We start from the raw sequence: 17,989 nt of genomic DNA, 5'->3' as shown, positions 1-17,989 counted from the left end.
GATACTTACATGTGTCTAAATTATTGTGAGTGAGGAGATTTTTTGAGACATTATCTTCTTGTTTTGTGCCAAAAGTGAATCCATGGTGCTCAACTCCATTACCCCAATTTTCATTGCTCTTTCAGTTGAGTACATGTATTAATTGTTGGCCACTATATCAATTAATTACAATGCTTCCTCAGTTGTCTTTCTATGTAAAGAACCCCCTGCTGATGAGTCAAGAAATGTCCTTGAGGCATGGGAGATTCTATCATAGAATATTTAAAGTTGTAACCAATCGGAAAACATATTATGAGGGCACTTTCTCAATATCTCCTTGTATCTTTCTCAAACTTCATAGAGAGATTCTCCTTTCTTTTGGGTGAAGGTTTGGATGTCATGCCTCAACTTGGCTAACTTTTATGGTGGAAAGAATTTGGTTAAGAATTTATTAACCAAATCCTCCCAGGTTGCTATGGTATCCAAGGGTTCAGTTTGGAGCCACTGTTTGGCTCTATCCCTTAGAGAGAATGGGAAGAGTCTTAGCTTGATGGCTTAGGGAGAAACTTCGTTACTCTTGACTATATCACATATCAATAGGAAGCTAGATATGTGCAAGTTCAAATCTTCTTGAGGACTACCACTAAATTAATTTTGTTGCACCAATTGAATGAGTGAGGGCTTCAATTCAAAGTTGTTTGCTTGAACATTAGGCCTCACTATGCTATTTTCACAACTATCACTAGTGGGGGTAACAAAATCATTAAGATTCTTCCTTGGATTATTCTCTTTAACTGCGATGATTTTAGGTTCCTCTACTTCTTGTTGAGCTCTTGATTTCTTCCTCAATCAATGGAGAATTCTCTCAATATCTGGATCAAATTGGAGAAGTTTTTTGTCTTTGTTGCCCTACATGCAAAAACACAAATAACACCAAACTTGAAAGGTAAAAATTTCCAACGTCACAATGAAAAAAATTTTCGATGAGTAGAAAGGAAAGATTAAAAAGGTCTAATTTAGAGAAACAACTAAATAGTTTGTTGTCAATCTCAATTAATTCCTGGCAACGGTGCCAAAAACTTGATGGTGTAAAACTCAACTCGGCAAGTGCACCGAATCGTATCAAGTAATACCACGGTGAGTGGATATCGTTCCCACGAGGATTAAAGAATCGAAACAACAATGATTAGTTGAAAGCTACTAATTAGACAATTGAAAATAGATGAATCAACTTTTAACAGAAGCAATAGAATAGCAAAGTGATGAAAAAAATAATGATGAGGATGTTAAGGTTTTAGAGATGTTCACTCTCTAGGAAAACAATCCTTATGCTTTATTTATTTTGAGGCGTGCAAAGATCAATTCACAATAAATCATAAATAATCAAATTCCAATTCCTCGACAATTCAATTTCTCTTAATTTAATTAACCGCTAATTCCTTAGTCAATTATTCAAGAAAAGAGGTTAAGCACAATTCTGATTTATATTCACATAAAATTCAAGAGTGATCCTAGGTTAAATTATATGTCACTTATTCAAGTTAATTCTAAACCAATTGAAAATTATGAGAATTTATAAAGTCGCACATTTTTTTAAAACGCTATTCCTAGTCAACTTAAAAAGTCATGAGAAAGAGTTTCCAAACTAATTCCAATATTAAAATTTCCAAAGTAATATTAGAATCCAAAACGGAGTTAGAATATTTTCCAACAATTTTAATCCTTAGGGATGAAGAATGAAAACTCAATTATGAAATAGATCAAAACATAAACCTCAATAAAATAAACACTTAGAATAATAATCCATAAAAAGATAAACAGAGCTCCTAGCCTTCACAATGGAGAATTAGTTACTCATGGTGAATGTAAAACAAAGATGAATTGCTTGGTGTGATGTGTGTTGTCTATTCAGTTAAATTTCCCACACTCATTTAAATCCTAAGCTAAGACCTAAAACTCAAATTCAAAACAAATCAAATAAAATAAAATCTAATCTAATCAAATCTTTCTAAACTAAAAGATGATCTTCTCCTTGTAATTGAAATTCAAAGCTTGGCCATTATTTAAAATGTTTGGTATTCAATAAAATCATGGGTATTGCAATTGGTCTTGGACTTGGATGAAGTGGCATGACACTTGGGTGGTCAATGGAACTTGGCCCAAGGGATGAAAGCATGGGCGTGTAAATGGAGGGAATAGCGTGGCACTTGATGACTTGAGTTGGTCTTGGCGTGGTACTTGGTGGAGTTGGCATGACATGCCCTTGTGGTAGCTTTCTTGGAGGCTTCTAGGTCTTTGGCCCAGCATGCCACTTGGTGGAGTTGGCGTGGCACGCCTACTCTTGGAGAGGGGACGAAGGCATGGCACGCCTTCATATGGAGGTTAAGGACTGAACTTGGCGTGGCATGCCTTCGTGTGAAGGTTGAGGACTGAGCTTGGTGTGGCATTTGGGCAGCTTGGGCGTGGCACGTCTTTGTGCTTGGGAGGTAGCCTCTTGCTTGGAGTGGGACTTGGAGTTTGGGCGTGGCACGCCATCTTCTATTAGTCCCTAGAGGTGTCTTTAGGCTTGAATGGTTCTCTGGAAGTTGGTTCAACATGGCACTTGGAGTTTAGGCATGCCACGCTATTCCTTGGCCCTCTTCAAAGGCGTTACACGCCTGTTTTGGGCGTGGCACGCCATGCCCTTTGCGATGTTTTTACGATATGAAAGATGTTGGTCGTGCGTGGCTTAAACTGAACGTCCATTATAGACATATGCATACCGTTTTGAAACTCTGAATGTTTGCTTTCTAACACGACTGAAACTGCCTCATTTAGACCTTCTTTAACTCAAGTTATGCTCGCTTGAAAAGAGGTCAGGATTGACAGCATTTACAAATTCTCTTTGAAGGTGTTGCACTTCATTGGGGCTTCTCTGCTTGTTTTTCTTTTTCTTTGGCCTTGCTTAAAATCTTTTAATAATCTCCTAAACATATCAAAGCTCAAAATAACTCCACATAAAATCAATTAAGTTACAAGAATCTCAATTATAATGAGAAAATCACTAACTTTATTCAAATGAATGATAAAGAAAAATAACTAAAGATGCTCATGTATCAATGGCCTATTGTTAGATTATCCTTCCGTCAAAGTGTACAACACAACGTTAGCCGCTATGGATCGTTTACTCCAAGCTGTTAAGCTTACCCCTTGAGCCTAAACTCTAATGCCAATTAAAGGTTCCTAATGACTTGAGAAGGTAGGGTTGAATCAAGAAAATACAATTTAGGTACTGTTATTAATTATGCAGGACAAAATAAAACAGGAGATTATTTCCAATTTTATCTCGTCATGAATATGCAAAATATAAAAAGCACAAAGAGAATGACACTACGATATATCCTAGTTTTGCTATTAAATGCAATGTGATCTATATCTAGTCTTCACCACAAATTATGATGAAATTTCTACTATAATCAACCTTGATTACAATCACCAATTCAAAAGTCAAACTACTTTTCTCGCACCTAAGCTACACCTAGCTTAAAACACCTCTAAGTGCATACATAACTTAGAGAAAGGGCAATCATGTGAACTCTAACCTAATAAATACCTTCAAATAGAAACTCAAACATAATCAAATAAGGCTTTTGTATAATCTAGCTCTTTTTGCCTTTTACTATTCTCGATGTAAAATCAAACTAGACAATAGAGAAATAGAGGACACTTAAAAACAAAAAAAAAAAGAAAACACTTAAGTTTTAAGACTACGTATGTAATCTATTTTCTTGCTTCCTTCCTTAGACAAAATCTTCATATGTTGGAATGTTGATCAGTTCTAAATGTAGAGAATTTTTTCTTCTTTATTTTGTTGTGGTAGTCATTGCTCATATCATGGCTAAGACTGATGACATTAAAGAGAAAATTCTTCTTGTTTTGCTTGATAACAAGTGCAACATTATTATCTTTTGTTATGCTTGATCTGGTACACAATAAAGGCTTGATACTTGTTATTTTGCTTTTGATCATGATTCCTCAATATTCGAAGCTGCAATACTTGAAATAGAGAGTTAGTTAATTTAAACACAATCAAATATTTGTCATCAAGATTGAGATCAAATCTTGACAGAACATACACATTATATTATTCAGAGTACAGGTTAGAAAGGTAAAATTTGGCGGAGACCTGAACTCAATCCGAACCCAACCCGAGCTGCTGTAGGTCAAGTTACCAACCCACTCTGAAGGTTAATCCCGATTCACTGTATTGCCAGTCTTAATACACATGCTTGAAGGTCAACCTCCAATCGTTTGAGATCAACTTATATATACACTTTATCTAAGGTTTTGGATGCTTCATCAAATCATTTCCTTAACCTTTCTTCATTTTAGCGTCTTACCAGCTAATAAAAAGGCATGCACGAGTCAAGATCCAATCGACTCAAAAAAAAAAAGAAAAAAATCACTCCCCCTTTAAAAAAAAATAGTACACAAATCTCACTATTTATTTATTTTAGATGTTGAACAGAAAATACTTTATCAAAAAATAATTGTCTTTTCAATTTATAAATTTAAAGTTGATTTTATTTAACATTTTTGATAAGATAATTACTTTTTGAAGTGATCACTACTAATAATAAACGTATAAAATTCTTTAATTAGCTTGAAACTAAACTAACTTTAACAAAATGAATTGCATCAAGAAACAATTTTAAAAATGTAGAACCAAATAATTGGATTGAATTCATAATACAATCTCTCATTTTCCATCCACCATTTTTTTTAGCGGTGTTTTGCACATGGGGTTTCGAAAATTTATCCCACCTTTATTGAACAATAGAAACTGAATATGTACTTCCTATCTTTCCATATCTTTTCATTTCGTTTGAGTCTTTGAGGTGACATTATTTGATCCCGTGATACCTATTTATTAAAAAAGGTTAAAAATAATATTTAATTTAAAAAATATAATAATAAATAATTTTTAAAAAATTAAAATTTACTAAAAAAAATAAATTAGATAAAATTTAAACACCAACTTATAGGTACCATAGAATTGGCCATTATATATATACTTCCTATATTCCCGTCAAAACATATAGTCTATCTTGCTCGAGAAAAGTAATGTGCTAATGGACGAGCAAGAGAAAATATGTATGTGTTCACACCAAAATAGAAGTCTCAGCATCAATCTCACCTTCAAACTCATGCTTTCTTGCTTGATGTATATATATAGTAGTGATTGAATTATTATTCTTCTTAAGTTCTATAGAAAATATTTTATTAAATCATAAGAAAAATGATAAATAAATATATTAATATATTTATTGTTGATTTTGTGTCTCTGAAATTTATATTTATTCTTCAGATCAACTTTATTTTTGTACTGCGCTCAAACGTAGGGACTAATTTAATATTTTTCCCTAAAAGAAATACCAAAAAAATCTACTTAAGATACATTAATAGAAAAGTACTATATTCATGTCCACACACATCCATATACTATGAAGATATCTGACGGGACAGCTACTTTAATTTGTAGCTTTTGGATCAATGAAATTAAGACTACTAAACAACCATGAAGATACGTGTTAGTGTGTTACACTTGTTTATTTCATGGAGTCAACAAATAAAATTGAATCATTGATACCCAAGTGTTTGTTCATATTCATTAATTATTTTCTGAATGATTTTACACAACAGCTATATATGAAGTATGAACTGTCGTTTTCGTCCTAGAGAACAACTAACATGGATATAATAAAAATAAATATTGGTACCAAATTACATACCAATAATGTTTTTATTAAGAAGCTAAAACAGATAATTACTTTGTGTACTTAATTAAAAAAAAATCCATTATTATAGAATAAAATATGGCTCCTATTTGAAGTGATGATGATTAATAAATTTCAAGCAAATACACAAAATATGTCACACAAATTTTTTGTGTCAAATAAGTAAATCACCACATCTTAACTAGTAATCACCTTATATAGAATTATTTGACAAAAAGAAAATAGATTTAACTATGATTATTACAGATTTTGTCTTGTTTATTTGTGGTAGTTGTGATATTTCCACATGGAGAAACTTGCAAACAACAGCTCTTAAACAATACCACTTGGTGCCACGACAATGGGGCTCCTAACCCTATGTGCACCACCACCCTCTTCCACCCAAATAAGCTCTCCAAACGACACATTTTCCTTCTTGTTCCTCGTGTAATTTATTGTAACAACGTAGCTTTGATTCTCATTCTTGTGACCAAATAGTAGTGTCATAGGTGACACTGTAACAACAGAACCCCTAGGATGTGTCACAACAGCTTTATAGGTAGCCTCACCATGATCACCAACATTGGTCACTGTCCTCCTAAATTTCTTCACCATTGTCCTTGATTTTTTGTTATACAATGCTATAAATGAAGGGTAGTTAAGATCCAAAGATGGGTTAGCACAAGTATAGGATTTTGATCTTGTAATGGTCAAGATTTGCTTATGTGTATATCCCATTGCACAAAGAAGATTAACATAGTCTTGTGGAGACGCATCATATACCAAACCTGGATCAAGAGCTTTATTGGGATCAATTTGACCTGCTCCCATTACAAGAGGTGAAGCATCTTGGCCTAGATTTCCATTGTCCCCAATTGGATGTTTAGTGTTGTCCAATGGGTTTGCGGTTGTCACCATGGCGGACCTTATCGCCGCAGGGCTCCATTCAGGGTGCGCCGCTTTAAGTAAAGCCGCGACTCCAGAAGCATGGGGGCAAGCCATTGAAGTACCTGAGAGTAACTTGTAGGCACTTGGTAGGTACACATTTTCCCCGATTCTAGCGGCTGGGGCATTAGGAATAAAAGCCGCTAGAACTCGAGACCCTGGCGCCATTACATCAGGCTTCAAGACTCCGGGGTAGCTCGGAGAAGGGCCCCTTGAGGTGTAAAAGGCAGCAGCTGGTGCCGGCTTAGTTCCAACAAATGTTTGTTGGAATTTGATGCTGGCAGTGGCCATAGGATCCCTTTTTGCATACTTGATGATACGTGGAGCATCCTTTGGGTTGATCACAATGCTCGGAACCGGGACGGATACTACTTCTATTAGTACCGGATCCTCGGAAATAAAGATGGCGCCACCAACACTGGCTTTGGTGGTAGCCCTTAGTTGGTCTATGACGGACACAGATTTTAAGTTATCACAGATAACAATGACAAATTCTGTGTCCATTTGTGACAACTTCTGGGCTGAATCGCATGAAGATATTGTTCTGTTATAAACAAGATTGAAGTCATAGACAACTGCATTTGCTGGGAACAGAGTCCAACCAATTACGGTTATGCCATTTCCCAGTTCCAAGCTTCCAAAAGTTCGGTCTATGGTGCCGGCGGCGACGGTGAGGACCCAAGGAATTCCGTTGTGCAAAGTGCCGAGGTCCGGGCCAGCGTTTCCCGCGGACGAAGAAACAAGAACCCCTTTCTCCATTGCAGCAAAGGAAGCTATGGCGATGGGGTCCTCGTAGAGAGTGACATTGTCAAAGCCCATGGAGATGGAAATTATATCGACACCATCAGAAATTGCTTGGTCCATGCCGGCCAAAACGTCCGACGCCAGTCGGCCCTCATCCCAAAGGACCTTGTACATGGCCAGCCTCGCCCGCGGCGCAATGCCTCTTGCCACCCCTTCTGCATAACCGAAGAAAGAGGCGCCACCGACGTAGTTCCCTCCGACGGTGGATGACGTGTGGGTGCCATGCCCCATTGTGTCTCGGGCCGAGTTCATTGAAATTGTGATGTTAGGATTCGCAGCGATCACACCCTTGTTGAAGTACCTACGGAATATTTATTTCATCAACGGTAACTACACTAACTAACTGTTGAATTTGGATTAATAAATATTACCTGGCTCCGATAAGCTTTAAATTGCAATTTGAGGCGTTGAAATCTTGTCCTAGCTCGCATGTTCCTCTCCATTTGGATGGGATGTTTTTAGTCATTCCATCGTCTTTGAAGCTCTCGCTCTCCGGCCACACGCCGGAGTCAATCACGCCGACAATGGCGCCGTCGCCGAGATTGGAAGCTTTCCAAAGGCCATAGGATGGGTCAAGGGAGAGATACTCAAAAGTGTGAGTTGTGTCTACGGTGACAAACCTATCCGGATAAGCCGCCACGAAGCCATGAGTGTTCTTTATTGCCTCAAGTTCATCTAAAGATAGCACTGCAGTGAATCCATGCATGGCTTCATCATAGGTGTAAACCAAATTATTATTATTATTATTACTATTGGTTGTCAAATGATCAGAAATTGTTGATAGCTTTATGGAATAACGAATGGTTGACTCATACCAATCACTGTGACTAGCATAGACCTGAGGCATTAGGGACTTGTCCATGTGAACTATGTATGTTTTGGAGCTTTGAGCAGTAGTGAATAGAAGAAGCCATGGAACAGTCATAAGTAAAATCAATTTGTGATGCTCCATTATATTGATTGGTTTTTCAGCTCTCTAATTAAGCATCTATACTCGAAAACAGTGATTATAATTTTAGCTTAGGAACGTGAACGAGCTTATATAGACATATATTGCTTAGCTCGCTTCTTGTGCCTTTGTTTGTATAGCATGTGATTGATGCTGACATATATAATAATTGCAACGAAAATCAGAATAATAATATTAAGGAAAAGTCTAGGGCCAACAATAATTAACAAGTATATATTATTTATTGGTATTAAGTGGTCCATTTCTTAAGATCTAAATTATATATGATTGGAAGTAGAGTTAAAAACCAAACCAAAAAGGTTAAGGGACGGTGAGAACAACTTAAAACTTAAAAGTTCTAGTTCAATTCAATTTGATGTTACCAACATTACTACTGTTCAGTATTTGATTGAGTCAATTAATTTAATTAATTAATTTTAGGCTTGGTAACTTCGTATCTGTCAACATTTTTACCTGTGTATCCGCAGCTGAATTTAAAAATGGAATAGCAGTAATTCTTAGGAGTGTGCATGGCCGGGTGAAATCGGGTTTGATGTGACCTAGATTCGGCTCGAAATATATACTGGACCTATTTATTAGACCCGAACCCGGTCCTAGACCCGATGAAACCTATGCACTTTCGGGCCACGATTATACCGGGTAAAAATTGGGTGAAAACTGGGCCGTTAACATTACATTATCTTGATACCTTCTTATAAGCTAGCATGTGAAAATATCCAAATTTCCAAGACTCCAACCATTATTTGACATGGTAAAATTTACTTAGAAAAATATAACAAGAACCAACTCTTCTCTAAAATTAAAGCATAACCATAAACAATACTAATATTGTTTAATAACACCAAATATTTAAATCAATATAAATAACACAATATTATGCATTAGTCTAAAATCTTATGCATTTTAAACATAAAACATTAACTTATAGTCTTATAATAACTAATAACACAAAATATTAAGGTTTACAATACTTAAATTCCACATAAGAATAGCAATCATCCATCATTAATAATACAAAATATTAATTGTGTATGATGACCGGGCCACCGGGCTGACTTCGGGTGACTCGAACCATGACCCAGACCCGACCCGAAATAATGACCAGATCTATTTTTGAGACCCTTACCCAGCTCTAGACCCAGTAAAATCACACCAAAATAACCCCTAAAATGTTCGGGGTTGGGCCGGGTCTTCGGACTGGGCCGAGTCATGCACACCCCTAGTAATTCCTTCTTTTGAGTTAAGTTTCAAAGCTGTTTTTGAAATTAATCATATATATTTAAATAGTTTTTAAAATTTTAATTGCATTATTTATATCCTAAATTTAATAAAAGTGATTTAGAAAATATTATAATATATTTTTATTAATCTTAAAAACATAATTAATATAACTAAAATTTCAGAGACCATTTTAATATTGTTAGAAATAAGAGACTAAACTTGAGGAAGGAATTTGTGTATTATTGAGTGTATTCAAGTTATCTATTTAAGTTGTCTAGAATGATACAATATAAAAGGATATTTATAGGTGCTAAGAGAATCGTAATAATAAAGACGTAATATTCTATAATAAATATTCAGATATACTAAATAATTCTAATGGATCGTAATTGATCCTAATTATATTCTAACATCCCCCTCAACTTGAGTTTGAAACATATTTAAAACAACGAAATAAAGAGAAAAAAAACTGCATAAATTGATAAAACGGGTGTAGGCAGAACTGTCGGAAGGAAGCGCAGACGGAATTGCCGCTTGTCTGAAGGAAGCGCAGATGGAACTGCCACAAGGAAACATAGACGAAACTGCCACGAGAAAACGCAAACGAAACTGCCACGAGAGAACACAAACGGAACTGCCACGAGAGAACGCAGGCGGAACTGCCAAAAGAGAGTGAAAACTTTATGATTTCTTCATGAGAATAGGTAAGCAGCGGATGACAATGGTGTTTGATAATTCGACTCAAAAAAATATAAGACAAAGAAAATAGGCTAGTCAGTAAGGTGAAAAAGCATCAAAGGAATGACAAAAAGGAAAGAAGAATGACATAGAAAAAAAAAATACAAAAACTACGGTGATTTCACTGTAAGGAAAACAACATATCCTCAAGGAGAATACCACGACTCTGATACCATGTTAGAAACAAGAGACTAAACTGGAGAAAGAAATTTGTGTATTATTGAGTGTATTTAAGTTGTCTATTCAAATTGTCTAAAATGATACAATATAAAAATATATTTATAGGTGCTAAGAGAATCGTAATAATAAAAACGTAATATTCTATAATAAATATTCAGATATACTAAATAATTCTAATCGATCCTAATTGATCCTAATTATATTCTAACAAATATTTACAGTCAATTTTAAAGAGTTGATCTTAAAAAAATACGAGATTAAAAAAAATACGAGAATCTACAAGAAGATAAAAAAATACGAAATTAAAAGAGTTGATCTTTTTGAGAAATCAATGTCTTACTCTACTTTAGAGAACAAAACAAGAGAATAATAGTCTCACAAAGGGTTGAGACGTTGAGTAGAATCCATCATTGATTTGAGATATTGATAAGGTGAATACCGAATTTATTCGATGTTATGCATAATGAGTAAAGGGACCTCAAAATCTTTAGAAATTAACTTTTCTTTCTTTCTTCTTTTTCTTTTAGTTTTTAATTTTAATTTTTGTTGCAAATGTCTTTTTTTTTTTTTTTTGGTCATAGCAAACGTCTTTTAATATTTGACTATTTGTCAATGTCAGCAGAGGTTGAAAGGCACGCACCACCGGCTAGCTAGTTGCTAACAAACAAGAGTGCCACCAGGATGGTAGAAATTTCCAGGAGTGGGCCAATTCCTTCAGATGGGTTCACCCTTTTTCTTCCGATGATTTTTCATGGTTGACATGAGATAAAAATAAGTAGGGGAGAAAAAAAATCCATCTCAATTGCATAATTGCTAAGGAATTAGTGAATTACCCATCCATAAGGTCGGCTATGTTTGGAGAACATTCCAACAATGTAACACATACATGACCGTGGTGGTTCAATGTGGTAGATATTCCTTCATTTTAACCACTGAGCTTGATGAGTTCGATTTTATGGATATAGGAAATTACTACTATTATGTTTCTAGCTCAAATATTGGAACAAGGAGTCTTTAATAAGAACATATTTATTGCTTCACATAAAAAGAAAAAAAATTTAGGAGCCAATACTTTTTTAACCAGTAAAAGAAAAATGAATAATCTCACACTAATAAATAAAATTTCACACTATTAAAAATTTTAATAATGACTAATTAATAATTATAAATCACAAAATTTACTGATTGGTAACACTCCTCTAAAAAAATACAAATATATTTAAGGAATGAGAAAATAATGAGATTAACAGGAAGTAAGCTTAATTGAGTTACACTATTCCAAGTTCAACTCATTAAAATTCATCACTGTTCAAATAATATTAACATCATCTATAATTATATATAAATTATAATTTATATTTAGAAAAAGTAATATATATATATATATATATATATATATATATATATATATATATATTAAATTAGTTCATAAATTAAATAATTTATTTAACTAATTTAAATTAGTCAAATGATTAACTTATTTATTTATTTAAATAAGTATCAAAAATTCAAATTTTATCTTATACAAATAATAACTCATTAATTAACGATAAATTTTTAAATAAAATCTTAATCCGTTAAAAATACTATGAAAAATCCAAAAAAAAAATGTTGACTAATTTAATTTAATATATGAACAGAAATTCAGACTCAAAACTTGGCTGGCAAACTCACAAAATTAGTTTATTAAATTAGTTTACGAGATGATTTAACTCACTTTAGCTTTAGAAATTGGTATACAAAATAGTTTTTTATTTAATGTAATTTTTGTCCACTTAAAATACGAAGGTAGTGCGCATAGATTTTATCTATCTCTATTGTCCTAACATATTTGTATTTTCTTTCTCCTCTACCAAAAAAAAAAAGACTGCCTTGTGATAACAAATTCTTTCATTTTCTTTTTGCAGTAATAAATAGAAGAAAAGTCTAAAAAATACGAAATTTTGTTCTCTTAACTTTTATAGTTTGTTTATAAAGTCTTCCTAACAAAACAATATACCTCTAGCAGTTATATTCAAAACAAAAGCATCGGATATCCATATATATCAAGTTCCTATTAAGAGGGACCCTTCGAAATAAATAGATGAAAACGAAATTGTGATTTATGTTGATATTCATTATTGGGCTAAATAAGATTCAAAATTGGCTGCTTATTACTTTCATCAAATTAAAATTTTCTTGTGGCTTGGTTCTCTTCTTTATTAAAAAAGGAAAATATGAATTTGGTCCTATCATAATCCCATGCATAAATCAATTCCATATGTTTAGTTTCAAGCATAAGTATCCATTCTATATAAGAGATGATACTAGGCTAAAGCATAAGTATCCATTTTGTATAAGAGATGATATTAGGGTTAGTTTCACTAATTTCCAAAATTTATACAAAAATTATAAATACCAAAAACTTATTTAAATTTTCTAGATTCTATTATTATTTTAAGGTTGTTACTTTATATATTATAGTGTTCCCATTCGACAGGCAAGCAATGAAATAAATTCGAAAATAACCAACAAATCAGTTACTCTAAGAAAAATAAGAGAAGGCTTTGAATTTGGTGGAGAAACCAAAAGTTGGAGTATGAAGGATTAACTTAAAAATTTTATTTGTGTGATTGTTGTTTATTTCTTACGCAATTTTTATAAAAAAGAAAAAAGCATATAAGTTCCTGTATTTTTTTTAAGATAAATGTGTCTCTCAAGATTAGAAAATACAAAATCATTTCTCATTATTTGAAATGCGTGACATACAGAGTCTTCCGTGTAATTTTTTTGGCCAAACCTAACCGAGTTAATTGATGTTGCAGACTGGGTGTCCATGTGTCACTTACGTGTCCATTACAAAACTGTCGTGGTCCATTCTAAAAAGTCAATGGGACAACTAGGACTCCATTATCCAAAACAACATCGTTTTGGAGGGATGAATATTTTGTTTCGTCCCTAACGATACATAATACCAACGATGTCCATTACACACACAATTACATTAAACCCTAGTATACCAAAAGACACACACAGACGCACAATTTTCCTCCAAGAAAAAACAATGCATGATCATCGTCATTTCGCCATTGTTGTTCTGTGAAGTAGTAGCAATCAAGCTTTGTTGGTGGAGCTGCTTTTGTGGGGTTAGCGTGAAATATAATAATGTTTAGAGATTTTCGATTAAAAAATATGGATTAAATATTCATTTTTTTTTGAAGAATATTGCAATTGGTTGATGTATTTGTTGCTTTGGTTTTCCATCATGGGGCAACTTTGCAAGAACATCTAGTGGTGAGTTAGTGTATCTTCATGGTGAAATTGTGAAGTTTCCAACAATAGAATTAAATTTTATTAATTTTGATGATTTGATCACACTGTTCAAAGAATTAGGTTATCAATCATAGAAGGAGGTATATTGGTTTGATCCAAAGAGCAAGGATATTGAGTTAGTGTTTCATATTTTGAGAGGGATGCGGGCATTAATAAAAAACGACAAAAAAGAAAGAAAAAGAAGAAGATGGAGAACACACACTGACACTAATATTCTATATATATATATTTTGATAATCATGTTAATGATCCTAGGTTGATAGAGGGTGCTGGTAATAAAGATGCTGATGAGGTGGAGGAAGATGTTGATCTAATTGAGGTGGAGGACTTGGGTGACTCGTACTCTAATGATGATGATAACTATGAGAGTGAAGATGATGAGTTGCATAATCCTTCTCCTCCTAGTTATGAAAGTAATAATGACAATGGTGATTGTGATGATCTAATTTTTGGCATGTTCGGATAACTGTCAATCGTTAGACAAGACCATTTAGTTGACCTATGAAATTCTAAACTCTGTATTACGGATATAGATATGAACTTGTCGCGCTATTAGAATCGCGTAAGTTAGTCAAGTTTTATAAGTTCGTATTTGAATAAAAAAACAAACATAAATAAAACCATATAGTCATACAATAGAATATAAAATAAAACAACTAGCATACGTAGATTGTCTCGACGGCTCAGTTTATACATCAACAAAGAACATAAAATTCATAACAAATAATCAAACCTAGATATTTAATTCAGAAGTTACTACATACTATACATATATGACACCCTAGGACTTAGCCCACACAGAACCCCTATTTTGGTACCCAGAATAAACTAGAGATAGTAAAATTTTACCCTTCAGAAAATACTACAAAAGAGTGGGAAACAAAATTTAACGTCCAAAGATACTCTCGTCCATGAGGGTGTTCAAAACGAAAACTCAATCTACTACCATCATCTTAGGATCACCTTGCACAGCTTCTAACTCACATTTAGTAGCTCTATTACTCGAGGTGGAATCAGAAGTCTCCTTTACTGCTGTATAAGTCTTCCATATAGGGTCCTCCTCAGGATCCTCCTCCTCAGATGAACTGATCACAGATCCATTAGACATTATCGAAGAGATTGTTTCTCTCAAAGGGTCAAACTATTCTACCAACAGATCAATAGGAAGGGGATCCAGCTAAGGCTCTGGTGGTGCAACAGGTTGAGAATCAAAATGAGGTCTCGTAGGATGGAACTCCTCCTGATAGTAGCATGGAAGGAAATCATATGGCATATTTAGGATGAAGTCCGAACTACACAGCAGGAAAGTGAAAGGACAATCACAGAAAAAATATATATATATCCGGGTACGAGGCTCTCTTTAGATGATGACACTCTTTAACATTGGGTCCTCATAAGTGAACACAATTGGCTTCTCAATGAACAAGACTCTCACGCTAACGATCATTACCTTTTGTAGGAACAGTGAAGGAAAGGGGGTGAGAACCTATATTTTCATGTGGGTACTAATGAAAGGGATGATTTGTATAACGGTCCTAGGGTACAACTCTAGAATTTTTAGATAATTATATGTTTTATTTGTGTTAATCCTAAGTTCAAAGTCTAGTCTTTACTCATTTATCATAGTCTCAGTCTCTTGTTAACTATACCTTAATCTTTGTCTGAACATAAGTAGCAGGAATAATAAAAAAATACAAACAATTCACAGGGCATAGAAACAGAGAAAAATGTATATCACAATCACAGAAAAGATACACAGTGCACAAACACAGAGAAAATGTTGCAACCAATATGATGCATGCCTTTTCTATTGTAGTTTTTGCTCTTATTCTTTTGTTCTTGTACTATACTTAAAATTTTTTGTTAGTCTACTTTGCTTTATTTAGCTACTTTATGAACTATCTAAATTTTTTAGGGTTAAGTACGATTTTGGTCTCTAAGGTTTATGCCGAAAATTTTATTCGTTCCCAACCTTTTTTTGCATTCGAATTCATCCCTAAAGTTCAAAATTGTTTTAAAATCATCCCTTTTTTTTTCTAAATCTTAAATTTCTAGACCAAATTACCCTTAATAAAACAAATTATAAAGTTTAAAAAAAAGAAAAAAAAACAAAGAAAGAGAGAGAAGCATAGAAGCTCGACCTCAATGTTCACCACCACCACCACCACCAATACTTCAAAATTTTTTGTTCTAAATGCAACATCAAATCTAACAACAACAAAAAGAATGAAAAACTTCATCAATTACAGAGAGACAAATGAAATAAAGAGCGAAGTAGAGACAGCAAGGTCGTCGACCTGTTCCACCACTGCTGTCGCCGGAGAAGGCCGTTGACAAACGACAAGGTACATGGTGATGGCAGTGAAGGCGCTGCGACCAACGTCGAAAAGGAGGGTGATGACGACGGAGAGGATGTCCTTCGATGGCAAGGTGAGGCGAGGGTGCGGCAAGGCGAGGACGGACGTTAATCTCGATGGCGGTGGAGGAGCCTTCGATGGCATGGTCGAAGAAGATCTCAAAGGGAAAAGGCAGAAGGAGCGGATCTCAGTGAAGGTGGTTAGTGTAGCGGTGGGTGAGGAAACGTGTAAGAGGAGATGATGAAGGTCCAGCAGGAGTGGGCGGGACCGATGGTGGCAAAGAGGGAGATGAGGAGGCCGAGGACGACAACAATCTAGAGCAGGTGGGATATGAGAGAGAAAGGGAGAAATTAGAAGAAAGAAATTGAATGGAGAAGAACGTATTGATGAAGAGGAAGAGGTATAGATGAAGGGTACTTTTGGTCCGAAGGATGATTTTTAAACAAAGTTAAACCTTAAGGACGAATTCGAATGCAAAAAAAGGTTAGGGATGAATAAAAATTTCGACCCAAATCTTAGGGACCAAAATCGTACTTAACCAAATTTTTTATTTCTAGTAATGAATTCGATGTTTTATGTATTATTCATGCATATTTGAGTTATTATTGTTGAATTCTTGTAATGAGGAGTTATAGTTTTTATTAATTCTTGCAATTTATGGTGTTTTCCTTTTGAGAAAGTATGAGGAGCCAATGTAGTTAGTGTACAATGTGTACAATGGAAGTATTTTTAAAATTAACATTAAATGATAATTAAATTAATTAATTACAAAATTATTTCTAATTTTAAATACAAAGCAAATAAGGATTCCAAACAGTTACGAATACCTCTAACCGGTCTCCCTCTCCCCCCTCTCTCTCTCCATCCTCTCTCATTGGTGCCACCCCAGTTGCCGTAGCCCATAGCTCCAGCTGACGCCGACGTGCGCACCACAGACGCCCAGCAACACTGTCGCACAGTTTGCGTTGTTCCTGCAGTCCCGCACCGTGCCAGTCGTGCAACCCCTCCCCTACACCAGCAGCTTCTCCCTCCCAACGTGTCTCTCACACTCCTTCTCACTTTGCAACCCGTGTCGTCTCAGTCTCTACCTCCTACGACGAGATGACCTGCTTCCGTGTCCGATCTGGCTCCCACATGCGCCGTACTCTCCGCTGGTACGATCTCGTCGCCCTCGGTGTTTCATGGTCTTCCAAATTGTGATCAAACTGGCAATTATCATTGATCACCCTTATACCATCAATGATTTGGTGGTTGCAAACCAAATGAACGTTTGTAGTTTTGACAAGGAATGATCCTCTACTCTCCTCAAACTCAGTGTTAACCATTGCAGTCAAGAGAAAAGCTTGTCCTGGGATAGAACTCCATATAGGCCTTGTTGGTTCAGAAAGGTGTGAAATTGAAAGGTGCCCACCATTGTTTGGAACCAAGAAAGCTTGAAATCATTGCCAATTGGGAAGAACAAGTTCTGGTCTGAACTAGACACTGTCTTGGCGTTGATGAAGAGAGAGCCTTTGACATAAGGAATGGTGGTTGAAGCAGAAACAGAAGAAGAAGGGAAAGGGTTATTGAAATGCTTCTTGTGCTTCTTTGTTGAAACAATAAAGCAAGTGAAGAATGATTTCCACGTCACCACCGGACGTGTCGTTGTCTTCTCCTCATCTGTTCAAACTTTTTTTTCCATTTTTTTTCTATTTTTTCATTTTATGGTTACATCAAATCATAAGACT

The 17,989-nt window shown here is 34.8% G+C and overlaps 1 protein-coding gene and 1 non-coding gene across 2 annotated transcripts; one reads left to right on the top strand and one right to left on the bottom strand.

The window, feature by feature from the left end:
- The first annotated feature begins 283 nt into the window (after positions 1–283).
- On the top strand, positions 284–390 carry LOC148546454 (small nucleolar RNA R71). The gene has a single exon (XR_015901084.1). It is a non-coding gene; the product is annotated as a small nucleolar RNA R71 (small nucleolar RNA).
- A 5,543-nt stretch (positions 391–5,933) lies between these two features.
- On the bottom strand, positions 5,934–8,567 carry LOC107618998 (subtilisin-like protease SBT3). Its single transcript, XM_016321203.3, has 2 exons — positions 7,856–8,567; positions 5,934–7,785 (listed from the first exon to the last, which is right to left on the bottom strand). The coding sequence occupies exons 1-2, from the start codon at positions 8,434–8,436 to the stop codon at positions 6,069–6,071; spliced, it is 2,298 nt and encodes a 765-aa protein (XP_016176689.1). The 5' UTR covers positions 8,437–8,567; the 3' UTR covers positions 5,934–6,068.
- Between the last annotated feature and the right edge of the window lie 9,422 nt (positions 8,568–17,989).

The sequence above is a fragment of the Arachis ipaensis genome, chromosome B9 (genome assembly GCF_059453495.1).
Source record: "Arachis ipaensis isolate K30076 ecotype BB chromosome B9, ASM5945349v1, whole genome shotgun sequence".
Taxonomy (NCBI): domain Eukaryota; kingdom Viridiplantae; phylum Streptophyta; class Magnoliopsida; order Fabales; family Fabaceae; genus Arachis; species Arachis ipaensis.
The sequence above is the reverse complement of the archived record's forward strand: the minus strand, read 5'-3'. Positions and strand labels throughout refer to the sequence as shown.